Source organism: Notothenia rossii, assembly GCF_949606895.1.
Source record: "Notothenia rossii genome assembly, chromosome: 9".
In the NCBI taxonomy this organism is placed as follows: Eukaryota; Metazoa; Chordata; class Actinopteri; order Perciformes; family Nototheniidae; genus Notothenia; species Notothenia rossii.
Genome location: NC_136907.1, coordinates 20700747 through 20727511, shown reverse-complemented (window position 1 = coordinate 20727511; position 26765 = coordinate 20700747). Strand labels below are relative to the sequence as shown.

At 40.9% G+C, this 26765-nt stretch overlaps 1 protein-coding gene across 5 annotated transcripts; it reads right to left on the bottom strand.

Annotated features, from left to right (window-relative positions):
* Positions 1-896: 896 nt before the first annotated feature.
* On the bottom strand, positions 897-26566 carry thoc2 (THO complex 2). 5 transcript variants are annotated; one of them, XM_079649886.1, is made up of 40 exons: positions 26378-26566; positions 24208-24263; positions 23093-23184; positions 22885-22936; positions 22666-22736; positions 22295-22416; positions 22065-22198; positions 20843-21003; positions 20531-20623; positions 20278-20433; positions 19965-20137; positions 19586-19781; positions 19455-19493; positions 19180-19310; positions 14760-14861; positions 13632-13716; positions 12997-13090; positions 12613-12693; positions 12421-12517; positions 12161-12278; positions 11876-12055; positions 11569-11733; positions 11057-11332; positions 9959-10100; positions 9510-9554; positions 9051-9208; positions 8498-8626; positions 8017-8148; positions 7725-7909; positions 7084-7259; positions 6830-6932; positions 6279-6664; positions 6007-6065; positions 4492-4527; positions 3151-3282; positions 2895-2961; positions 2664-2809; positions 2411-2484; positions 1808-1854; positions 897-1720 (listed from the first exon to the last, which is right to left on the bottom strand). In XM_079649886.1, exons 1-39 carry the CDS (start codon positions 26440-26442, stop codon positions 1827-1829), a joined length of 4737 nt encoding a protein of 1578 aa, XP_079506012.1. In that variant the 5' UTR covers positions 26443-26566; the 3' UTR covers positions 897-1720; positions 1808-1826. The 5 variants fall into 5 exon arrangements, with proteins under 5 accessions (XP_079506012.1, XP_079506011.1, XP_079506014.1 ...); XM_079649885.1 differs by having other exon boundaries at positions 897-1717; positions 26378-26565; XM_079649888.1 differs by lacking the exon at positions 1808-1854 and having other exon boundaries at positions 2399-2484.
* Between the last annotated feature and the right edge of the window lie 199 nt (positions 26567-26765).

Genomic DNA, 26765 nt, shown 5'->3' with positions numbered 1-26765 from the left:
GATAATAAAATGGTGGCTTCACAACACTTTTTTTTTGTTTTACGGGGCGTGGTTTGCAATCCGCCCAGCCAATCAGAAATATAGCTCTTTTCTCACAAGAGAGCCGCATGAGAGCATGAGTCCCTGCTCTCTAGCAGGGACGGAAAAGGGGGTAAAAAGGTTCTCATGAACTAATTTGAGTTCCGGCTGTTTTTGGTGTGAACGCGACATTTCGGAACTATATCGGAACTAAAGTGGGAAAAGTACTCCGGTGTGAACAAGGCAATGTCGCATTTCAGAAATGTTCGACAAACTTTGACATACTGACATTTTCTCTCAAATGTGGACGTACTATATCCTTTTTTCCGATTATTTAAACAAACTATAGTATGACTTTTTTTCTAATATCCTTGACATATGGTGGTTTTTTTTAGATATTTTCGAAGAACTCTATGTCTAGTTTTCTGTTATTTTCCACAAAATGTACAATGACGTTTTTCGTCATACTATACTGTTTTTTCCATCAATATTGTTCGACATAGGCTATGCTTCTTCGGTTTTTAAGATTTTTTCAAAATACTACACCATTCTGAATTTTCGGCACGCTATAGGCCTACTGTGGTTTTTTTAACATATTTTTTCAACATACCATTATGTTGATTTCAGATTCTTTCGACATACTATACTTTACGTTTCCTGTTACATTTTCAAAGTACTATACTAGGTTGTATTTTTCAACTTTTTTTGACAAAATATACTATATCATTTTTATGTTGTCTTTTTCCCTTTTGTTTTTGTTAACATTGTTGGCAAACTACACGAATGTTTTCATGGCATTACAGCCACTGAAAAATATTCTTTAGATAATGATGTTTGTGGAAGGAAGAAGGGAAAGGAAGGAGACAATATCAAAGGGACACACTAGGAAAACTATCGTTTATTGTTTTTAAAAAAAAGCTTACACTCATTGAGTACAGCAGATAAAATCTCCAAAAGACATTTTGAAACATTTGGAGTACTGAGTGTCAGAATTGTTTTTGTCAGATTTTTCTTTACAACTCTACATTTGAATCAAGGTCGAAGTGGCATTTTATAAATTATGTAAAAACCTGATTAACACAAAATCACAAAAGGACTTTAGGGACATCAAAAAAGAAAAGATAAGAAGAAATAACATGATGTGAATTTCATGTTATCCTCTTTATTATTGTACACAATATACAAACTGGTCCTTTGTATCATTTTCCTCACTTACGTCTACGTTCTAACTCGGATTAAAAGTTGGAGATAAATAAATAAAAAATATCTAAGTATCTCGAAAGGATATGAGGTAAGTGAGTATGGAAAGCATGTTAACTCCATTAAAACGAGCAAAAAGCAAAGCCTGACAACGTACAAAAAAATACACATATTTCAAGCATGAGATTATTGAATACATGACCCAGAGATCATTCCATACAGTAACCATGTTTCTACTCAGAATAATAACATTGTGATAGAGCAGCACATTGTGCCCGTACTGAATAATAAAAACAAAAACATTTCAGTGGGTTCACTTTATACTGAAATGGAAACAAAATGAGGTGCTCTGTAAGTTGAAATAACTACAGCTAACAACACTTGGGAGTTTACAGCAAAACAACACGGGCAGAAATGAGAGTACGAGCCAACAAGAGCACGGGGTGGGGGGGGGGGGGGTGTTGCAGATGCCTCGCAGATAAAAACAGCTTCTCCAGTTCTGCTGGGGATCAGAGAGAGAAAACGTGAGACACTGACCGGAGAGGGGTCGTATTGAGAGCTGTGTGCAAAGACGGTGTATGTGTCTTACCTCCATGGATCAGTGCACATTATCTGTGCTTGTCAGAGGATTTATGAGTATGATAGTTAAGGGAAATAAATCCAAAGAATGAAATGTGTTTTTGATGGTAAAAAAAGAAAGAAATCAGCTTTGTTCTAGACCTAAGTCGAGCCCTTAAGCAGTCAGGCTGCTGAACAACAGTCTGAGGGACATGGTTGCTTCTCCTCACACTGCATGTGGGATCAGGACGGGCTGCGGTAACAGCCAGACAGAGCTGTGCCTCCAGTTAAAAGCTCAAATTAGGAAAATTGAATGGTTATAGGCCGAGGACAAGTGCACAGATTCTGCACAGTCCTCTCGGCAGGCTGCCCGATGCTACTCAGCATGAGATGCCATCTCTGACAGTAACTGCTCAGGATGCTTTTAGTGTCCCACCGAGTGGCTGTGCTTAACACATGTTCAATCGCAAATGTTTACATTGTGTTCAAAACAACTAGCTATATACATCAAACACAGTTCATGTGAAGTTACAAAAATACTATTTTAAAAGACTCCATACCTTTAAGTTTAAAATATTCACACGGAACAAATAACTCAATAATGATATATATGGCGGTTTACGTTTAAGGATATTGCTTTTTCTCTTCTTTCCCGCTGCTGTCCCTCTTCTCCTTCTTTTCAGATTTCTCCTTATCGTGCCTGGACTCCTGTTAAATAAGAAAACAACAAAGTATGAATTGAAAACAGAAGTAATGGAAATAAAGCTGCAGGAATTATTAGCATTCATTTACATTAACAATAAAAGCTCTAAGAATGCACGTTGACTCATTTTTAGAGGAGGGACGATTGGACTGCAGGTTCTTCAGTAATAATGCACTTCACACACCTTTTTGCCTCCGGAGGATGTCCGCTCAGGTTTCACAGAGTCCGTCTTCTCTTTGCTGGAAGATTTGGATCTTTTGGTCTTCTCTTTTTCAGTGGAAAGCGGGGAGTCGCAGGAAGGACTCTCACTCTTGCTGTTTTTGGAAGAATCTGAGAAGAGAAGATTGAGTTAGTTTTGTTCAAATGAACTTGCCTGGCGAATGTTTACATCCGATTTGTCCAAAAAGAAACATACTTGTTCCGTTCTCGTCCTTTCTGCGCTTGGACTCTAGGCTCGGCTCTCGTTCATTGATAAGATGGTCCTAAAAGAGAAACACCAGGACATTAGTGATGGGGACAAGACATCCTGGCCATAGGCTGTATGAAACAGTTACTCGCTATCCTCTCTGAACAATGGCTTTAGAAGATTATAAAAAGGAGGAAAAAGGTCCAAAGGAAGACATTTCCCCAAAACATGTCCCCATGGTGCCGTGCTGCTGTTCAGTACTGACTCTCTTCCTCTCTTTGCGCTCCTTCTCTTCCTTCTTCTCTTTGGAGCGGCCCTGTGTGCCGTCTGACTCTTTCTTCTCCGTCTCCCTCTCTCTGCTCTTGGACCGGGATACTGAGTTGTAGTTGGCGTGGTGCTGCGGAGGCAATTATATATGAACAGAACGAGAAGAATGAAACAGTTGTTATATTGTCAGGAGTGCATTTATACAGAGTGCCACTTCATCTTAATGCTTTACAAATAAACACTCTGCATCAAACCAAGAACAAGATGACCATTTCATCTGAGCAGTTCCAGATATTTAACGGTAACATATTGTCGTTCACATATCTACCATATAAATATTACCGAGATTTAAAATACATTTGCAAACACAGTATTGATTAAGCTGACAACGTTTCACACAGAAATCGGACAAATAAAGCTGTAAAAGCATACGCCTTAACACAACATGCCCGTGTGTTCAAACTAAGGATTCAACAATTATAAAGAATTGTATTCATTCCACTGTGATTGTGAAACAGGACTCAACAGGGGATACGTGATTAAATCAATTCACAGCATAACTAAATATCCTAGGTGATAATAAGTTGAAATATATTTTTACACAGTTGTCAATAATGTATCATACTATATTTAAAAAAACAGGGTAATGATAATGAATGACGAAATAATGAAAGACAGCTGTACAGTTTGTGTTTTAGTAACGTGTTGCAAAGATGTTGATGTGGGATAAAGTGATGTCTAACAATAAATGTGACTGTGATGATAACGGAGAGCATTCAGTGAAAAATGAAATGCTTTTGTCATGTTGTCAGATTTAAAGTTTAAAATGTCCAACAATAAACCATGAATTCATATTTCACATAGACACTGGCCAACAGAATCAAGTAAAGATGTTCAGAGAAGTGAACTGTCTCTACTAAATATTAGGTCTTTTTGGTAGAAAATAATCTTACTTTTCTGTTTGTAAGTGTCAAAACCCCTATTACGTTCAACATTGTGACCAACCTGAAGAAACCCAAAACTGGTGTTTTTCTGTATTGTTCAAGTTGGCTTTATTGAACTGTCAAAGTTCATCTTGAACCTTAAAAGGTAAGCTACTCAATAAAATGAGAATATGTAATATTAGAAAGGGCTTGCTTGTAGTGAAGTGGGAGTCTTAACTACTTGATTTGGTTTTTACAACCAACAAATTGCTTATATTGACATGTGAATCAATCCATACCGTGCTTTTTAAAAAGTGGGGATACAAAAACACGAGGTGGAGAAAAGACATTTGAAATGACTTTTGGTCAGCAGCAGAACACAGACAGTGTAAAGAACGTGCAGAGTGGGTGCAAACCTTGGATGTGGAGTCCTTGGGTTCGTTGCTATTGTCCTGTGGGGATGAATGGAGATGACAGATGAGCTGTGGGGGGGTGGGGGGGTTTTGGAAGGAGGTTGTCAGACAGCAGTAGAGTTGGAAGAAGGGGGCAGGGGGGGTTGGCCGGACCAACAGCATACTTCTCCCTTGACCTCTGACCTTCAAGGACTAAGGCTTTGACAAGGTTATTACATAAAGGAGAGTTCATGAGCTCAACATCTGGAATGTCAATATCTAAAATAGAAAACCCTGAGCAGGTATGAGATTACTGCTAGCCATAGCACTACAGACAGGTCTGTGATATCAGACCGCATCGTATAGAGAAGTCTACAGCGCAGCTGGTGTTCAATACATCTAAAGTGCAAGTGCTGTGATTAATGTGTGTGTGTGTGTGCCTGTGTGTGTGCCTGTGTGTCTGCGTGTGTGTAAATCACTTAATTCCTATGTGCTTGGCTGCATCCCTACATAGGTAACTGTTGCTGTCACTTACAGTTCAGGAATGGATAAGACACAGGGCCTATTTCTCTGGTAGAAGGGTACAATAAAGACCTATCATCACAAGCTCCCAGCGGATTGGGCAACGCTCCAGACGCTTCAGGCTTCACCCGCTCTTTCCCTCACTCTCTCTCTCTCTCTCTCTCTCTGTAGGGGCAGGCTTACTTTCAGCTGCATTTTTGGCTCATTCAAAACTGCGACATTCATTTTCTCAGTTGATCTCAGCAGCTGGTGGCTTGCCAGGAGGTAGTGCGACTGATGCTGCTGACGGCTGGAGGCTGTGGGGGCAGCGTTGTGGGGGCCGGCACCTCTGACTTGGGGGGGCGTCGTGCGACGTGAAGCGGCAGCATGCAGGCCGTTTTAACAAACGGACAGACGGGGGACCGACGATCAGCTGACTGCTGGACACCTTTCGACTCTGCGCAGGACCCAGGGACTTCGACGGCAATAGTAAAACACTTTACATCTCTTTAACCAGGATATCTTCTCAGCTCGCAAAAACGGGGGGGAAATCTTGGGCACAATTTCAAGTAGTAAAACTCTGCTTCTGATGTTAAAAAAAACAACGAAAAAAGCAGCCACTGGAGAAAGAGCTCTTGATTTGGCAAGCCATTTTACTTCAGGATATTATTCTCAAAAAGCAAAAAAAAAATCCACAAGGAATATAGAAACACGTAGAAAACTTCTTTCTTCCCAAGGCACACTGACTGCTTTCATTAATATAAAAATAGATAAATATTTCAATGTGAAAATACTCTATATACACAATATTCTCTTGGCTAAGTCTTTGAGGGGTTTTTTCTCCCAATTCTGCAAAATATTATGCTGATGTCCATGGAATGCTTTCCAACTCCCATGGATTTGGTTGGGGTTCCAGATGCGATGCCTGCATGACAACTCTCCTCGGTGATCTTCAGGGGCTGCTGGAATGTGCAACGGCAGGGAACGCTCCGGCAGATAGAGAAGAAACTGGCACAGCCTTCCTCAAGCCATACTAACCTTAACAGACGAGGAGTGGGACGGAGAAGAGTGACTGTCGAGCTTTCGTCTTTTGTGATCTAGAAAGACAAAAACAAAGTTTTTAATGGGGCTGCACGTTCAACATTCACAAAAAGCAGCGACAGACAGAAGTGATGTAGGGGGCGAGTACATGGTCAGACTGAAATGTGAAGAGATGACACAGCATCAGACTCTATGTCGTATCACAACAGAGAACAACAGTGTCCAACAGGGGTTAAAGGTGTGGACTGACAACCAGCGAGGCCCCTTACCCCTCTCAGATTCGGCTGACTCTGATCTGGGAATCGGTGACTTGATGGTCGCGGTCACAGCGCTCCGCTCTCCTTTCTCCTTGCTCTTGGACTCCTTGGTGGCGTCTCGCTCCCTGGATGGCTCCGCAGGCTCCCCGTTGCCGGCTTTGGCCTTGTCGTCTTTGCTGCTCTTCTCCTCGGCCTTCACTTTCTCCCTGTCTGCCTTGGGGGTCTTTTCCTTACCCTCACGTGCTGGTCGCTCCTCCTTCCCTGGCCTCTCGTCTCTCAGCTTCTCCCGACGGCTCTCTGCCTTTGTCTCAGGAGTGCTGCCTGCTGTCTTTTCCTTTTTCTCCTTTTTCTCCTTGCCGCTCTTCTCTTTGTCGTCCCGTTCTTTGACAGCTTTGGTGCTGCAAAGGGATGAATGTTCAAAATGCATCATTCGAAAGGTTGCATACAAGACTCTGCTGATCCTAATATAGTTTTATAAACAGACTGATTGAATGTATGTTTGATGCTTTTTAGAAACACAAATTGTGGTAGTTAAGTGTGAAAGCAGCTCTTGGGATGACTACCTGTTGAGAGCACCGTTCCCGTTGCTGGTGGTCACTTTGGCTGCTGCACTGTTGGCTTTGTTCACTGGCTTTGTTGTGCCCTGAGCTTTATCCTTGCCCCGATCTGCACAGAATCAAATCAACAACTGTATGAGCACACAAGCTATTCATTTTACTGGCATGCTTATTAGGAATGGTGGCACGAATGCTATCTGGTCCCTTATTAGTGAATTAATTCAATGGTTATGTGCTGCATCCATGTTCTGGTCACTCACCACCCTCCTCTGACGTCCCCTCATCGGTCTTGCTGGTCCCGCTGACGGGCTTGCCCGTGCTGCCGGGGCCGTTCTGCAGGCTGGCGGGGGTGGCACTGCGCGCCGGCTGCTCCTTGTGGTGAAACTCGTTCTCAGGGACCATGTGCGCCTTGTGGCTTTTCAAGCGACCTGAATAACTGCAAGATGCATAAAGGGTTTGCACAATGCACACACAAAAGTTGACACATAAAAAAAGATACCCTTTTTAAAAGAGACAAGGATAATCAGTAAATGAAGCCCGGCCCCCCATCGTGATCAGTATCTATGTAATAAAGATCTAAGAATATCAAGTAATACTGATTTGCAGTGGCTTGCCGTATAACGGTTGATCGAAACTCAAAGGCTGAACTATAGACTGTAGAAAAATGGTCTAAGATGTCCACTCTAGAGACACAAATATAACACACAGGCAGCCATCTTGTTAATTGTTAAAAACTTCAACAGACTGTCTGACCACCATAATGAAACTCAAACATTTGCCAAAGTCACCACTATCCTCTCATAGGGCTCCGGATAGATATCTTTAACAAAACTTCAAGAAGTAAAGAGAAAGTAAAGAGAGTGCTCCGCAGAGAGCTGAACAGCACACAGCGCTGTGTTACCCCATTGCTAAGGCATAGAGGTCTGGCCTCTTGTCCTTCTCCTCGAGGCAGATCTTGTGGACTCGGCATTCCAGCGCTTGCCCGAGGTTCAGGACTTTGGGGTAGCAGGGCAGGATCTTGGTGAGCACGATGAGAATGTTCCGGATGTGGGTGTAGTCTCCGGTCTCCAGGCAGTGAACTGAGGCCTGGATGGAGAGAGAGGGCATGATTAAACATAAAACACACCTTCAATAGGAATTCAACTGCCAATATCTAGATGGAAGAAAAATATTTAAAAGGAAGAGCAGCTCACTTTAGTCAGCATGTAGTGCCATTTGTGCACCACATGCCTGAAGTTCTCATAATCCAATTGGTCTGCTTTGTTCCCGCCGTCAAAGCCTGTAGCTCTGAAGATGGTCAGGAAGCCAGGGTAGTTTACACACTCCTATGATCACACAAAAACAAGAAACAACTTAATTCCCAGCTCTTCGTTAAGCACAAAATGCTGCATGTAGAGATGCACCGATAGATCTGCCACTGGTCAGATATATCAGATTTAGACACATGCCGTGTGATGGCAGAAGCTGTGTAGCATTTCAAAACAAGCCCTAGAGTAACTTCAAAAACAGGGTTTGATAACAAAATAACAGAAGAGAATACAAACCATTTATTAGTAAACAAACTATGAGTCAAGATAAGAACAAAAGGTATAGGCAGACTTTCCAAATATTGGAATCGGCCAGGAAAAGTGCAAAAGAAAATGCATGCAAGTGAGAACAGGAAGAGGTGCACACCTTCTCATAGATCGCACGGTCGCTATGCCAACGGGTCACCGTCTCTAGCATGCAGCAGAGGAAGCGTCCGTAGCGGTGAGACTCGTTCTCCGTACAGCTGGCCACAGTGTAAATGATGGCTGAGAACACCTGCAGGGGGACACAATGTAGTGCGTACGCTTTCAAAACAAGGTATAAATAACATCTTTAAAATGAGTTGCATACAAAAAAAGCCACAAAGTCTATATATATTTTGCCAGATAGTAACTCAAAGAGGTGATTTTCAATATCCTAGAGCTGCACTCCTTGGGAGTCTGTCTGACTGAATGTTACTCAAATAGTCTTAATGATCGAGCAGCTATTGAAGGTCCCTTTTAGGCTTTTATTAGGGTTGTTAAACCACTAAATATTGAGTATCAGAGTATTGACACTTCTCCTTCTGTTGCACAGATTACAGTCCTTTTACTAACCACATAGTCAATATGTTGTTCCTTTCTAATTGAGGAAGACTGCTTTGAAAATGAATTGTAGTTGCATTCATTGTAAGACGGAGATATATATATGCGCGTCTTACCCTGTCGTAGCACAGGAGGGTGCAGAAGTTGGGCGTCTTCTGCTGGTGGACCAGCTCCACGAAGCGGGCGCAGTACACGGCGTCGATGGAGGAGAAGATGCAGCGCGGGAACAGGCAGAGCTGCAGGAACTTTGTTATGGTCTCGTTCTTTGTGGATTCTGTCAGTAAGAATTTAAAGTTGTATTAATAACAGAGACAGATGGGTAATTTAAATTCAGACATTTGTTTCACCCCCTACATCGGCACTGTGATCATGGAAATGACATGACCAGCCTTGCCTCGATGTCCCTTAACTACATTAATAGTCTTATTGTGTCTGGACTGTAACTGAACTTCTCTTGCTTGTAAAATATATGAACATTGTGCACAACCACATGTTTTAGCCATTGGTTCTGTCCTTCTGGAAGCTTAAAGCAATACTTCCCCCACAAAATGACCATTTTTACATTAATTACTCACCCTTTGTTACTTTGAATTCTTGGAAACTTTGTTTTTCTTGCATGCCTCCAAGGTGAATGATGAGTACAAAAACGGAGAAAATTCTTGATGAATTGCAAAACTATATCAGAACATCCGTTTACAAACAAAATGTATGTGTTCAGTAAGTAGTGAGCACGTTTTTGTACAAATTTAAGGTAACACGAGTGATTGATAAACAAAGTCATTTTGTGGGTGAAGTATTCTTTTAAATACCATTCATTTAATTGCTGTATATTTTTTTCGGGAGGAACCGGACCTGCGCATTGTAATTAATGTGGCTGAATGTGTGTTAAGGTGTATAAATGCACTTCAAAGACTAATCATGCTCTTATTGAAGGACCGTCTTCTTCACAGTATTGTGGAAGACGGTCCATACGCAGAGTAAGATGCATCAATTGTGTCATTGGCAGCAAAACCAGAATACTTACTGGCCAATAACCAGTTGTCTTTCTCCAGCTTGAGGCGGTGCAGAACCCTTTGGACGTGCTCCAGCTGCTTCTTCTCCTCCTCCTGCAGTTTCTCCTGCAGAGCGGTGCAGCGTTCCTTCTCCTTCTTTTTCTTATTCATGGGCTACGTTGGCATGAAATAATATTGACACAATAAATACATTGACAGCAACATACAATTGTCAGTAGGGATGCACCGAATATTCGGCCACCGAAAATTATCAGCCGAAAATGGTTAAAAAGGCCCTTTCGGCCGAAAGTGTTTTAGCACCGAATGTCAGAGAACAGGGTTACGTTGATCATATTCCGCATATCTGTCCGGGTGTTTTGATTTCAAGTGGTGGAGTAATCCCGAAGTGGTGAAAGTCTTTGCAGTTACACCCCCTCGAGAAATGTCAGCTGAACACGTTTTACAAATCGCAATCCGCGCCTCTTTCCTGATATTTTGAAATATCTCCAAGCGGCAGACATGTTGGCTGTGACCCAGCCGCGAGCATGGTCGCGCGCCGTGCTTGTCGCCGCGTTTTGACTACGTCATCACAACAACACGTTACCAAACTTATAGGTGCATTTGTTGTTGTTGAAGGCCTGGCTGTTACAGTCTGTATTTACACTATTTAGTTGTAGGCCTACTGGCCTAGATGTTTATGCAGTTTTAAAGCACCTTGGCTTTGTTCTGAATGCACTTTGTTGTAGTTATCCTACAGAGAAAAGAAAATGCACTTGACTTGGAATTAATGTACTGTATGCATTCAAAAGTGCTGAATAAATGTTTTATGGACCCATAATAGTGATTATTAGTTCAGTTAAGTTTTGCCATAATCATGTCTTTTTCCATAATCAGGTAGCTGAACAACATTGGTAAAAAATGTATACATTATATATATATATTAATCATTTTCGGCCTTTCGGCCAACTGTTTCCTATTTTCGGTATCGGTTTTGGCCAAGAATTTCCCATTCGGTGCACCCCTAATTGTCAGAATATTTTACATTTCTTATACAATCACTGAATCTTGCACTCCTTTGCATTGAATGAATTGTGTTGCCTTTTAGAAACAGCTGTGTCTGAAGTACTCACTATCTCGGAGTTGTCCTCGATGGCCTTGATCTGGACCTTGAGCTTGTTGACCTCGCGGTCGTAGGCAGAATGTGGCACGGCCAGGTCGTACATGGTGAGGGACCAGAAGGTGGCGTAGAACTGAGGGCGGATGTCGTCCCAGACCCTGGCCGGATGGAGGGACATTACGGCCTCATGCACCGGAGTCATCACCGTCTCACACGCTGCCACGTACTTGTGGACCTTCTGCTGCTGCCGGTTACCCTTCTCTGCTTTCTTCAGCTCGTCGTATTTAGACTGTGTGGAGAGAGCTTCAAATGAGGGCTCAATTTTCTCCAAATCAATAAACTCGTGCTTGTCTTGATTTGAAATAGTTTCAGCTTTTAGGGAGTGGAATAGTCAAAGTCAAATCAGAAGCGCAACATTTAAAATCTAACCAACATGTATACCTGATCATTGTGTTGAATATTAAGAAGAAATATCAGAAACGGGACGAAATGCACAACCGGGCTCTGACGCAGTGTTTCACTCACCAGAATCTGATGGGCGTACATTGGTCGAGACAGGAAGAAGGCAGCGTCATGGGGAGTGTGGAACTTGTTACAAAGGATGTCAATGGAGGGAACCCGCTTGATGTAGTCCTCAGTGCTCAGGTTGGAGGCCAGAAATCCACCAAACTGCACCAACGTGTCATGACACTGCAGGAATACAAAGAATACAATCAGGAGAGAAAGAGATTGTTCTGATACAAGGTGGGTGGAGCATGAATTCAGCTACTTTTAATGGTTAGGAAGAAAAACATAGAAAACAACATTAATATATTGAGAGAAGGTTGCATACCTGGTCATAGAGGTGGCCAACAAGTTTAAGATGTTTCTCGCCACTCTCTAAGAAAACCACACCATTTCGCTGCTGGGCCATGAGTAAACAAAGAGGCAGGGCCAACTCGTGGTCCAGCAGCGCATCCTTCAGACGCTGTGACGACTTCTTAGTGTTCCTGATCTGACCAAAGTAGCCACCCTGTTGACAGAGACATAAATGATGGAAGGTTCAGCACTGTAAGTCATACATATCTTGCTCAGGAGACTGCATCAAGATATGATAACTGCAGTCGAGTCCATTTACCTCAGCTTTGAGTTGCTCTCCTCCGGTCATGGCCTCTAACTGCTCTGAGGTCATCTCGTCTGTGATCTCGATGCCAGCCATTTTCTGCACCACCTCTTTCAGAATCAACAGGTCAAAACTGCAGAAAGACGAGGGACGTATTGAAGCAATAGTCAGGCATGGGGTGTATAAAACCACTTTGTACTCTTCCCAACACAAAGGTATAATATAAAACCAATGCAAACCGGTCACCCTGTTATTTATCGTTTGGAGCTTCTTACCTCTTCCCTGCTTTCAGCTGATTGGTGACATACTGAAGAAGGCCAGCCAACTCAATGGGGTATTTTCTGAACACGGCTCCACACAGACTTGCCAAGCCTGGGTTAAAAAGACAAAGAGGTGTACGTCAGATTCTCTCCTTTGTAAGCAAATACATGATGTGACTGCTGGAAGCCAAGTGTGAAGCCACTTACTCTGAAGCCACGAGGAGATTGTGGTGTCGTCGTGCTTCATCTTCTCTTTCTCAGGATTAGCCAGAGCCTCAATGATGCAATCTTAAGGCAGAGTTAAGTAAAACAACATCGAAAATGGAAAGAAGACCTTCACATTAACCACACACACACACACACACACACACACACACACACACACACACACACACACACACACACACACACACACACACACACACACACACACACACACACACACACACACACACACACACACACACACACACACACACACACACACACACACACACACACACACACACACACACACACACACACACACACACACACACACACACACACACACACACACACACACACACACACACACACACACAAGGATACAGGCCAAGACATCGTAGTTGAGGGATGTGAGGTATTTCAAGGAGTCCACCACTGGAACGATGAGGTTGTCGTACCATTGGATCTGAGACAGCATCTGATGTATAACAGGAAAGAGGAGAGGAGAACACATCAGTAACTACAGGGGAACACATTACAACAGACACTATCCCTTTACGTGACTGAGAGGCCAAACACATCGCACATCCTTTTAGTTCATGTGCACAGATCCACAGATCAGGGTAGAAAAGAGAATTTCTGGGGAGTCGTTTTGGGAATAACTGCTCAAGTTGGTTGCGGATTTGGTCAAAAAGATCGACCAATCTAAAACTGTCCTACGAATTCTGCATTTACCAAGATTATTTATATTAAAACAATGTTCATTTGTGCATCTTCAATATTGTAATTGCATTTCTTAGAACTTCTACAAATACAATTGGACATTGATGGACACTTAATAATAATATTATAGTCATTTATTTTGATCCATTCAGCTTGATATATAACCAGAAAATGCATTAGCCATATGGAGCACATGCTGTTAAACACTGATTATTTGTCTCTGGCCAAAGCTGTCTTCGTATGCTGTTTATTCTAAATGCTACTTAAATAGACAAGTCATAGAAAAATAAACTCACATAATCAAAGAGGATGGTGGGATTGCTATGGCTCAGCTTTCCAATCTGCCTTCCAGATTGTTTCACATTCTCTTTGGTCAAACGCCTGGGGAGAAAAACAGGAGATTAAAAACAAGACAATGCAGAAAGCGCTGTTAGCCAAGACTGGCACTTCTGTGAGCTTCACAGTAATTGGGAAATGCTGTTACGGTTGTCAGTTCAAGATAAAAGTCACTGATTTCTTCAAAGGCAGAACAGTGTTAGAATAATAACTTCACCAGCACAGAAACACAGGTTTGCAAGTCACATTTTTGTGTCTGTGTGTTGTTTGACTAAACTGCTATTTTGTATACATCTTAGCTTAGGAGGGATGGTGAAAAAAAACATTAGATTCAAAGATTCAAAGGGTTATTGTCCTAACATATACAAAATTAGGGTTTAATTATGTAATGTATGAAAACTTAGATCGCAGGTTCCTCAACAGTATCATCAGCAATTTAGAAGACATAAAAGAATAAACATTAAAAAACAACATTACTAATAGTGCAAGCTTGGGTGTTTAATGGTCTCATGGAGATGAAACTGTCTCTTTGTCTGGTGGTTCATTAAGACATGTCTTTACTATTCAATCAAGTCAAACCAATTGAGTGACTTTTGATTTAATTACCGGTAGATTATTTAAGAATTTCAATATGATACTAATAGTTTTGCTATTTGCTGCTAAATTGTCTGCAAGTAGAATGATCTGGCAAATTCAGTGGCTGTCCCACAGAAGGACTAGAAAACAACAACAATGAAGAAATGGTCTTGATGTACTGATGATAGCGAATTTCTGCTGATAGTGTTGTTTTGAGAGCTGAATTTATTGTCCAAAATGTGTCACTATGCGAGGACCAGCAAACTGAATGGATAGGAAAGGCGGCCCATAAATTCAAGGTTTACTTTCTCTTTTCCAAGTAAAGCACCGGTCTGCTGAACAGAGCAGGAAGGCTGGGGAAACTAATAGCTACATATTTTAAACAACCAGACACTAAATGGGAAGCACACAGCCCCGTGTTTGGATTGGAGACACAGCAGAAGATAACCGAAGCTACACAAAGACAGACGATGGGTCAATGATGGTACACTGGGATCTGCAAAACAACTTACTTCATGATGTATTTGGCCCTTTCCACAGTCGTAGCTTTGACTTTAACCAACAGTGGGTGGCTTGTGTACGTCTCATTCTTCCACTGTCCATATAACCGGTACCTGAGCAAAGATAGAGGAAGCACAATAAACAGAAGGCCTGGCTCTAAAGCATTCAGAATAAGGCACTTTGCAGTATAATAAATCCACAGACTTTCTTCATGGCAGCTGGCATGTTAATTTCCACCTCATTTGCAGTCAGTTAAAAAAAAAACTCCTTAAAAGCTCCCATGTCATGCTTTTCCGGTTATTACCCGTCCCCTTGTGTGTTATCAAGGTTTTTATGCATGTAAACGGTCTGCAGTGTCAAAACCCTTAAAGTACACCCTGTAGCGAGTAAAACTCTAAAACAGAAAATATCTACCCAAAACGCCTCGTTGGTGAAACGTCATCCTCCATTTGATTCTTACGAAAGCACGTACCCGGAACTAAATGGGCCAATCCGTGGAGCCGTTACATTTATGTCCGCGGAGCCGTTACGTTAAGCCCCCGCTGATTGGTCCAAATTGACCAATCCACTAGGGCTGCAACAAACGACTAATTTGATAATCGATTAATCTATCGATTAATGAAACGATTAATCGATTATTCGGATCGTTAAGGTTTTAACTGTACTACTACTTATATCGATACTGCTTATCGATCCGGTCCTTTTACCGATAGTATTAACGGTTCTTTTGACATGAAATAAGGTAAACTAACTAAACAAATTGTGAACAAAACTAACATTGCGTTTTATTTTAATTAAATGCATAATATTTCACATCAAAAGAAACAACAATGTTTTAACAAATCATATTAAATAATGTGATGACAGAACTGTAAACAGAATAGCTGAAACTTAAAAAAAAAAAATAACTCAGTTAACTCTAATCATTAACCTATGTTTTTATAACTGAGTTAACTCTGTGTGTTGCTGCTAGCATACAAAACACCTGACGTGGAAACGTTACTCGTGGACGGGGCTACAGAGCTACTAGAAAGACTTTCGAACCCGGTGCATTTCTCCGTCTGGATGTGGAGCACTTTTGCTAAATGTTTGCTCGTGTTACCGCCCTTACATGATAAACTGTTATTGCCCTTTTGGTAACGAGCATTGTCCACATCGAGACGGCTAAAGTTTAACCAAACCTCGGAGCGCGTTCTCTCCGCCATCTCCTCCGTGTGTGTTGCATGCATGTAGCAGCTGCGTGTGTATGTAAACTGCCCCGCCCCCTCGCAAGCAGGCGGGGGAGAGATCTCTCGCCTGAATTGGGAAGATTGAAAATACATTATAGACGCATTTTGTAGTCATATTGCATATTAGAAACGGAGTTGGCGACACTAAGACTGTGATATAATGTTTATGTAGCAATAATACATATGACATATGTTTTAAATGTCTCCTGTACTGATAAAAAAGAGCGATAAAGTTGGAGCTTAACGGGGTGTAGAACACATGTGATGACGTCACCAACGAATCGACGACTGAATTAGTTGCCAACTACTTTGGTCATCGATTTGAATCGATTAAGTCGATTAGTTGTTGCACCCCTACAATCCACACACACACTCAGTACATGCAGCTCTGCTGATTTCTCCTCCCTGGCTGCAGGCTGATAACAGACAGTTGGGATTGCGGCGAAGTTCTCTCTGCAGACCCATTCTCACAGCGTTTATCAACCTTTTTCTTACTCAATATCAAGCCACACTTATTGTTTTTACTTCGGCTGTGACTTTGTGTGTGCTCAGGGTGAGTTTGGCTGTGTTTCGCTAAACAAGGAAACCACACCTCCACGGAGCTCAGCGCGATTCACAACGTCCCGACCAATCAGAGCAAACTGTGCTCACAGGGAGAGTGGGGGCTGGAGCTACTGAAGCTACAACGAGCCGTTAAAGGCAGAGAGTGAAATTCAATACACATAGTTTACAGAGATGCTGTATGAGAAACCAAAGTGATTTTGGAAAATTGCACAATATAAATCTATTCTAGTAGACCTCAACAATGGAATTATGATCAGTGAAAATGGCCATGACATGGGACCTTTAACTGAAAACACATCAAATCATTTGCTGTGTGTCATATTTTGAGAAAGGCGATGTAAAGGAATTTAAAAGCGAGATGCATTCAAATTCAGCACAAAGAGAAAACAACTGGATAATACAGGGTTCCTGCCGGTTTCGCCAACTCAAATGTAAGACTTTTTAAGACCTTTTTAAGACCACTTTGAATAGAATTTAAGACCTATTTCACGGCAATAAAGTATGAAGGAAAATTGATATGAAAGAAGAAATACGTCCCATAATTACTTAAATGTAAGTAAATGTATTCATGTTCAACATAAGAACAATGACTGAACATAACAGCATAACAGCACAGAACTGTCTGAGCGTTTTTCAGACGAAAAGTGTGTGTCTGTGTGTGTGTGTGTGTGTGTGTGTGTGTGTGTGTGTGTGTGTCTGTGTTAGGGCTGTGCAATTAATCGTATTTTAAATCGCGATTACGATTTTGGCCTGCCACAATTACGAAAACAACATAATCGAAAAAAACGATTATTTTGCTTTGCTAGGTTGTGACAGTGCACTACAACATATTTGAACTAATTAATTTTAGTCTAATTTATTTATCATATTTATATATATTTAGTAGCTTGTGGAAGTGCGCTCCAAAATATTTGTTGATCTTGTTTATTGGTATTTATTATTTTTGATATTTATTTAAATATATCATTTATTTAATTAATTTTTGTATTGGTTTTTCAGTTGAATTATACGTTCAGGGTAATCAACAGTTAAAAATATATTGTTCAAATTATTATTTGTTTTAAAGTTCAATAAATGGATGTTTTCAAAGTGAATGAATAATCGTATTTAATAATCACGATATTAATTATTGACCAACTTAATCGTGATTATTGCCATAATTGAGCAGCCCTAGTGTGTGTGTGTGTGTGTGTGTGTGTGTGTGTGTGTGTGTGTGTGTGTGTGTGTGTGTGTGTGTGTGTGTGTGTGTGTGTGTGTGTGTGTGTGTGTGTGTGTGTGTGTGTGTGTGTGTGTGTGTGTGTGTGTGTGTGTGTGTGTGTGTGTGTGTGTGTGTAACAAGAGCTATATTCAGAGTTCTGCTGCCTTGGCTACACTATTTCATCGTTGCTGTTGTATGATTGGTGTATAGCTACGGTATTTAGCGTCTACAGCACCTACGCTTTTAGGGTTGACGTAGACCCAAACGTCGCCCGGAGGTCCCCCGGTGTTGTTGCGGGAGCTGCTGAACTAGCTAACGCTGCACTAGCTAACGCTACATTAGCAAAACAAACGCAAATTTATTTTTGCAAAAGGTGCAGCGGGCTTCAAACACGTTCCCCTCCACTGGTTTCAATCAAGCACCAAATTAGATGTTTTCCAACCAAATACGGTTGAACTGACACTTCCCCATATTAATTTGTAAGTAGATTCGAAGATACATGAGTTTCTGACTGCCGCTGAAGCTTGGTTGCTAGGTTACTAGCTGGGTGTTCTCCAATAAGGGGCCGGGGGAAACAAAGTTAGTGATTACTGGTTCCATGTTGATTTAATTCAAAACAAATTGTTGGGGGGAACTGAAAGGCTCTTACCGTACTGGTTACTTTGCAGCCCGGACATTTCCCCCAAAACACATTTAGACGCTATCGCAACACAGAAGTACCTTTCAAATCCGATCATTTTTAAGACCTTCTAAAAATCATATTTAAGACCTTTCTTATTTTTTTGGTCATATTTAAGACCTTTTTAAGGCCTTAAATTCAGATTATCAAATTTAAGACTTTTTAAGACTTCTTAAGACCCCGCGGGAACCCTGTAATACACAAGACACTGCTAGAGGATAAATTAACTGCACTACATGTCCAGTTTAACTTGACAATAAACCTTTGCTTTGACAGCATTGACATGGTCTTGTATAATCTACAAAGTGCTGCTGTAATTAGTAAATAATCATGTTATTAGCTGTGACAAAATTACACAGAAAACTAAAAGAAAGCTTAACCTTTTTGGTTGTGGATTGTCATTGCTCATCAGTGATGTACTAAGGTATTTAGACCCCAAAAAAAGAATTCTAACGTTGTGCGAGAGCAGGAAAGATGGTCTGCTAAACACACATTTCAAGCTACGAAGCACGGCTTGATGAGCTCAGTGTGATTGTGTGCCCTACTCCTTGCCAGCTAGTAAACAGCATCCTGGAGCGGTGCCTGAGGGTTTACTATCCGACAGCTTAATTAAACAGAGCCACATGCAGAGTGAGACTGTGTGTGTGACTGTGACTGTGTGTGTGTGTGTGTGTGTGTGTGTGTGTGTGTGTGTGTGTGTGTGTGTGTGTGTGTGTGTGTGTGTGTGTGTGTGTGTGTGTGTGTGTGTGTGTGTGTCTCACCTGTGCTGGTAGGGAAAGAGTTTGAAGAGACCCCACACTTCCTCAGACATGCAAGCATTACACTCCATCAGAGAAAGAGAAGGGAGTAGCACCTGGTCTGCAATGCACAGGAAACAACTCAATAGAGTTTCCTGCAAAAGGGCAAAAAGTCAACATGACTTGGGTCCTTGAAGTCAAAATGACCACCTGTCACATCCATGTGTGCATATATTATAATGCGTATCTACAGTTCTCTTTTTGTAGCAGCGTTAGTCAGATATTGGTTTTCAACCTACCATTTTCTCTCGGGCATCAGGTCTGTTTTCAATTTGGTACTGGGAAGAAAACAACACAGAATATGAGTTTTGATAAAAGGAGATGTAGGCTTGAGTGCAGATGTAACATTTTTGTGGTGACACTTATACACCTCCTTCATGAAGCCCTTGCCCAGACGCACGATCTTGGCGAAGAGGATAGCGTCGTGGGAGAGGTGCGGGCCCAGGTAGCACATCATGCTGAATGTGTCCCTGCGCAGGTCCTCGAAGTTCTCTGCAGGCCGAGGGGCCCGCTTATTCCTCAGTGGGTGAATTACACGCCCCTTTGCCCCTTTAGGGAGGCCCGACCTGCGAAGAACAGACCTGTTTGTCAGAGCCTGCATTTTCTTTTTGTAGCTTTCTTATTTGCATTCATAAAATGTTGGCATTGGTAGAAGTTGAAAGCTCCAGCTCGTGACAAGAGGTAATTGTGCATGCTTTCTGGTCAGACAACACATACTGCGCAGAAGGTGAAATATGAAAAGTCAGTACCTCCTGTAAAGAGGGTCCACAGTCAGGTGCACAAGCTGGCAGAGTGCCAGCGCGATGGCTTTGTGAGATGTAGCGTAGAAGGACGGCATCTGGTCCATAATACTCTGGGCGTGGTGCCAGTCTCCAATCCGTAGAAGCGCCTCAAGCAGACCGAGCTTCTGGTTATCAGGGGGCTGTGAGCACAGAAAAAGAGCAGCAACTGAGTGCCTTTGTACTTTTTAATGTCAAGGATTAAGTAAAGCAGTCACAGCAGAGCCACTACATATCCATCCATTCCTCCAGAACAGGCTTATATTTTCACATGCTTTGATACCTTGTCATTCTTCTCCTCCTCCTTTTCTTTCTCCTTGTCTTTGTCTTCACTTTTCTCCGAGGGCAACACCACCATGACCAGCTTGCGGGCAATCTGTTTGGCCTCTGTGATATCCCGTTTGTGTTCCTCTACGATGGTGGCATCTACTGGCATAAGCTAGAATGACAAGAGAGGCAACGAAAGACCAAATATTTAAGTAAAAAAACAAATGAGTTCTAGATATATAAACTATAGATCTGCTCCTCTTTCTTACATGTACGTAGAGATCTTCCAGCTCTATCAGGTTATGGTGAAGCAGAGCAGCAGCAATGTGATAAAGTGACTTTGGGGTTTCCTCATTGGGCTCCTGAATAAAGACAAAATATAATTCATTATTACCATTAGAAAATCTAATACAAGTTTTTTTTTTTAAGAAATTGGACTAATGCAATGATTATTATTGTTTGGCATTGTTTAGAAAGACAAAAGCAGACGAGAAAATAAATATGAGGCATTTTATGCTATTGAGCACATTCTAGCCCAGTAGAGCACAGCACATTTATTAACACATTCTTGTAATTCTTACCTGGTAAAATTTGAACTTGAAGCCCAGGATGTGGCAAAGGGTCAGTGGCTCACACATGTAGGACTTGATGAGAGACAGGAAGAACTCATCCTGGTCAGATCGGCTCTCGTACACCTCTAGGATTATGTCCAGGACACGATTAGGGTCCAGGTTGAAACATCCTGCAGGGAAAAAAACAGATCCATCAGAAAACAGCAGGGATGTGCATCTCCATCACTGAGGCTTATGGATGCGCATCTCGATACGTTGCCACGATACGATAAATTTCAAAGACCAGGCGATGCGATGCGATACGATACGATACACCACTGTTGCGATACAGTTCGATACGATTTGATTCAACATTATGCGATTCGGGGCAATACGATGCGATTCAACACGATGCAAAATCATGATACTTCAATATGGTACAACAGAGGATTTTTGTTTTATTCCTTATATGCAGCAAATTATACATTAACAAAAAAGTGCTTTACATATTTGGTTCTCTCTACTAGTACTGCGCATCCCATCATGCTTTTTCCCCTTTTTTACCTTAAAAAACTCTCCAGAGTACAGTACAATTGTATAACACCTCACAGTTAAACTATTTAAGGATGCATTGCCCATGATTAACAATGTGCAAATAACAACTGCCATAGTGCAATGCCCATACAGCTGCCAGCCTGATGTGCTTAACACTCATCCATCGGCTAACTCACCAGTGAGCAGAAAGCAGTGGTTTCTATAGGAACAATAAAGAATAACCTTTCACAAGAAGCTCTATCATAACTGCTTACAGTAAGGAAGACGTTTAAACTATGATTGGCCGTCACAGGCTGCTGTAAAGTAAACAACACTCTCACTGACAGAACACCTCACTGAGTGATTTAACTCGTGCACTCGCATCTTGAACGTTTATGCCGGTGCACCGATGCGAATCGGTGAATCTTAACATCTCTAGAAAACAGTGAGTCACGAGGGGATTCAAAAAGAAAAACAGGTTATTCTTTTGTCCTCTGTGCTTCTGGACCAGAGTCCTCCAAATCTAAAGTATAAGGGGGAGTATCAGCTTTTTCTTGGCAGGAGTGACATCTCTGTGAAAAAACAGGTGCCATGCAACACACTGACATATCGGAGTCAAAGTTAAATCTAGGTGATCAGAGGGAAAGAGATTCAAATCAATCAAGACAAAGTAGAACCACATTCAATTAAGTCATCCTGAAAGAGACAGGTCAGATACCTATGAGGGACTTGATGCTCTCCAGGACGAGGTGGCTGGTGATGCTGCCCGACAGGTCTTGGCCGAGCTCGGTGATTAGTTTAGCGTAGCCCTCGTTCTCCTCCCGTAGCAAGTTAAACTTCTGTTGCTTGTAACTGATGAGAAGAAACACAGGTTTAACCAAAAAGTTGAAAAGCACATTTTGTATTTACGTATGTCTGCATCTGTACTTAATTGTGCACTCGACTCACAATAGTTTAGTCTTGATTTTAACAATCTTCTGGTTGAACTGATGAGCTTGTTTTATAAGTCCCAGAGATTCAAGGGTTTCTGGATCCAGCCGCTCTTTCAGGATGACCTCCGGAACAAAAAACTGTAAATAAAAAGATATCAAGTTGCTTATTTATTTGTTTTAGTTGTTATTTAATCAGGCAGTCTCATTACGCACCTGGGTCAAACTATAACCCATTCAGTGTGTAACTGTGTTGCAACAGTGCCAATGAAGAGAAATGCATAATCATAAAAGCCCTCGTATTTTGATCATACCATTTTTTTCAGGTAGTCTAGTATTCTAGTCTGCATGAAGTGTCAAATATATTAAAACATTGGATGTTATTCTTACCAAACATGCTCCCACAAGTGACGTGTAATGTTCACGTTTGATTTTTTCTTCCAGTGCACTAGTCTCTAAATCTGTGAAGAATATAATTAAGAAAAACATTAAAACGAGTCTGACAAGTTTGCAACATTAATAGCTTTTTATTATACGTACTACTTTAGACTTAAGTGTAATGCAGTACTTCAGAATAATTCAATTTTTAAAATAAAAACCTGGATTTACCTAGTATGCTGAAAACATCTGCTAAAATTGATGGCATGTCATCTCGGAGTTCCTGAAAAAAATAATAATACACATGCAGGGAATAATTAAGATGGAATAAAAGCAAGATAAGAAGAAGGAAGAAAAGCTGTGTGTCTTCAAATAACAGCATAGATAATTCTGTGTGTTTGACATTGTTTTAACACTGAAACAAAAATAGCATTTGTACCATCATCTCCCCAAGGACGCTGGTTGCAAGATCCAACTTCAGGTTCCCCTGTACAACCTGCCAGCAGAGCTCGTATAAGGCAGCCTGTATGTCTGCGGGGGAAACAGACCAGACACAGTTCATCTTAAACTGAGCTGACAGATCTGACAGGAAAACACTCTTTGATATCAAATATAAGTGGATAGGTTTGTTGTGGCTAGGTAAAAATAGACGCTGAATTTGTTCATCTTTGCAAGTCAAGCCAAAACATTTGAATGTCACTGAAGCATCGTCCATTAACAGAAAGGCAGTAGAGAACAGATTTGCATTGCCATGGATAGGTTTTCATAACAAATGCTTTGTAAAACAACTTCATTTTCATGTGTGCCTGCATTATGATCCAAAACATCCCACTTTGCATTAACGCTTAAGTGTATAGTTGTCCAAGAACAAAGATGTGGTGTGGTGTCATTCAACAACAACAAATATGCAAGTCACGGCTTGACTGTAATTGCATAATATAATATTATACTATGACATAACAATATATTAATGATATTTTAAAAAAAGGTATCTGCAACAGCACAGTATTTTTAGAAACTGGAAAATAAAACAATAATGTGTTGTGTATTAGCAATGTATAGGGAAATTAAAGTTCTGAGGAAAAACTGCCAAACTACCAAGCTTTTGGAGGCATTTATCACTGCTATAAATAATTATTTAATGGAAGAGAATATTCTTTATAGGAGATTTACTTGTACCTAATTAGGGTGATAAATTATGTAAGGGTTCCCTCAGATGCAAAAAAACGGCCTGTGATTATAATGAACAAAGTTGTGCTCATTTACAGATTGCAGATATTTGTGCATCATTAGACCCATACATATCTACTTTCACCACAGCCTTTTCCAACATATACAATCCAACCTTACATTTATTACAAAGGTTATATTTCAACTTTTCTTTTATATATTTTATGTTTAACTTAAACGCATTTGTTTAAATTATTTGTTTTCCAAATCAAAGTACCACCATTTCCATGAGTGTCTTTAAAACAGGGACGTTAAGATACATTGAAAGACAAACTAAAAACAAGTGTGTTACAGAATTGAGGTCATTTTCAAATGTCAACTTACCTCTAACCTCACTTCCATGGTCTGTTTTCTCTGTAAGGCCTTTGCAGAGTTGTACACTATGAAAGAACAATGAAAAATTCTGGTCAGTTAGATAACACAGACATGAAAAACCATAGCCATTGAATCTTCCTTTAGTTAACACAATGTATATAATTAAACTTTTAACTTTTTTTTTTCTTAGCATATTAAATGAATTCCTGAAAAGATAATACTCAAAGCCTCAAAGAACTAGCAAAGGCCAATGATCAGATATGATGTGCCGCCTCAATGGCTTCCACAAAAAAACTAATGCTGCTAGAGATCTACTATTCATGTATCGCCCTGTCTGAGATGCTCAACACCAACAAACTGACAGCTGTGTGTCAGGAACCTGAGGTCAAACAGAGCGGTTCATATGCATGTGAAGTCATTTTAACCTCTTTAGGTAAAAAGGTACAACAGACTTTGACTCTGGTAATCACAATGATTAAATAGCACTAATGATTAATATCACTATATTGTTAGAATGGTTGTGATAAAAAAAAAAAAAACACAATTTAACTTGGAAAATAGTTGGTAAAAAAATAAACAATGTGACCCTTCTTTAATCAGCATATGGAAAATGGCCTTCCACTGGCCTCCTGCAATAATGATGGTAGGAATAGGGTGAGATCCTTCAAGAGATAGGGAGTCCGTGGGGCTTTGCTGACATGGGACCTTTAACAATGACCCTCCAACTTGAGGATTTAAAACAGAGGTGCTCAAATAGACACACACTTATTGTGAAATTATTTAATAGTTTTATATGAAGGTAAAAAGTATTTCCTCAACATAACATTTATTAAGCATGTTTTGTGGCTACTGGATTACTTTACAGGTGCATCTCAGCTCTGCCCAGCAGCTGAGAATGTGCATGAGGGAGAATATTGTACATCTCAATTCGTATGTTTTACAATTGATTATTTGTTGCATATCTCAATAAAGTATCAAAAATGAATTGCTAAATACAAAATTGTTAGATACACGACTAACAATTGAGTAGTTTGAGTTGGTGCATCCTACTGCAGGCCCTACTTTAAGATTCAAGGCCTACAACTTATAGTAGGTTGCACTGTGGATAGGCACCTTTAGTGTCTCCGCCTTTACATTAAAGATTAGCTCAAGAAAAATAGAGAGAGTCTTTAGGGGCGACATTTCCCCTTATAACACAATCATATAGCTACAGGACAATTTTCTCATAAGTTTTGATTGCCAGGTGTTGTTAGGGCGAGCATCCATGGTGCTGCCTTAGGATGGGTTGGTGGTTTTCCCGCTGTGCCCATAAAGTTAATGCTGGCTGATAGTTAGCACAAATTGCATAACTTTGTATCGAGATTTGAGTTAACTAACGTCATACCATGGTCAATACGTAAGCTAACTGATGGGGTACACAATTATCTATATTAAAGTAAACGTTAGCTAACAAGGTTAAGTGTGAGTCTTTCTGAACATAAGTTCGAATAAAAACATGAAATGGCATATTTAGTTTTCATGCTGCCATGCATATGCAAAACAACATCCAACAAGACATCAGACACCGTTGCTAATGTTGCAGCTAACGCTCGCTAACTGCTATAGCGTTATGTCAAGATTAGTCGTTTCCCTCCACTTGATTACTTCAACATTACTGTGCACAACTCTATATGGCTATAAAGTGTTTATCCGCCACCTGTTCTCTGTTATGTGTTGGGAAATTACGCCAAGTAACTACATGACTGTTGGCATCAGATGCAATGCAATTACAAATCCTGAATCTATCGAAGCAGTTGGGGAGTGTGCTACATTGGTGCTAACTAGCTTAGCGTTGGTAGCCAGTGTTTACAAATCAAGAGCGTAAGCTAGCAAAATTGCTAGCATGCAGGTAACGTTAGCTAGTTACATTTCAAGAAAAGGGTATATACTGTCTAGTTGCAAATATTTAGAATATCCGAATATTTTCCAAATAACGACGTGGATATACGTTAGCAAGCCACTTGAAACGTTTTTTTGTAGCTTGCTAACGTTAACGCTTCTGTTAGCCCCAGACCACACTTAGAAGATTGGCCTCAACTGCAATATTAGCTACGCATTTTTTATTAGTTGGTTTATATCAGTCAGCTGCTATTAACCCACGGTAACCCCTGGCACTGTGTTGAAGTTCAGCTATACTCACAACTCGTGTTTTCCAGATTTTTCCCAGTTTTTGATCCATTCACCAGGGAGGATAAGTGTCGCCATCTTCCATACACACAGCCCGGATGTCTAATTCATCTCATGGCACACACAGGGTCAAATGTGGTGGTTAGCTGCTAGCTCAGTGTTGCATGGTGGGACACTGAGGGTTGTCTGAGGGCTTTGTTAGTACGGTACTCTGTGTTCCAGGACTATAGAGGGCTCCGTATCGTCCAATTTCTTTCAAACGGTTATTTTAACGGGATAAAAGACATTCGACTAAACTTAAATAACATAACTAACTCATTTTTTTGGAGGGGGAGGTGTAAAAGCCACCTTCATTTCACAAATCATAGTGTAACCATGGTTTCAAAAATGTTCACTAAACT

Bases quoted from the DNA above. Each gene is read 5' to 3' on its own strand.
- thoc2 (XM_079649886.1), bottom strand. From the start codon at position 26,442: ATGGCGACACTTATCCTCCCTGGTGAATGGATCAAAAACTGGGAAAAA. The intron at 20,624-20,842 runs GTAAGAATTACA...GTCTTTATTCAG, and splicing joins TCAAGTTCAAATTTTACCAG to GAGCCCAATGAGGAAACCCC. The intron at 20,138-20,277 runs GTATCAAAGCAT...CTGTGCTCACAG, and splicing joins AGGAGGAGAAGAATGACAAG to CCCCCTGATAACCAGAAGCT.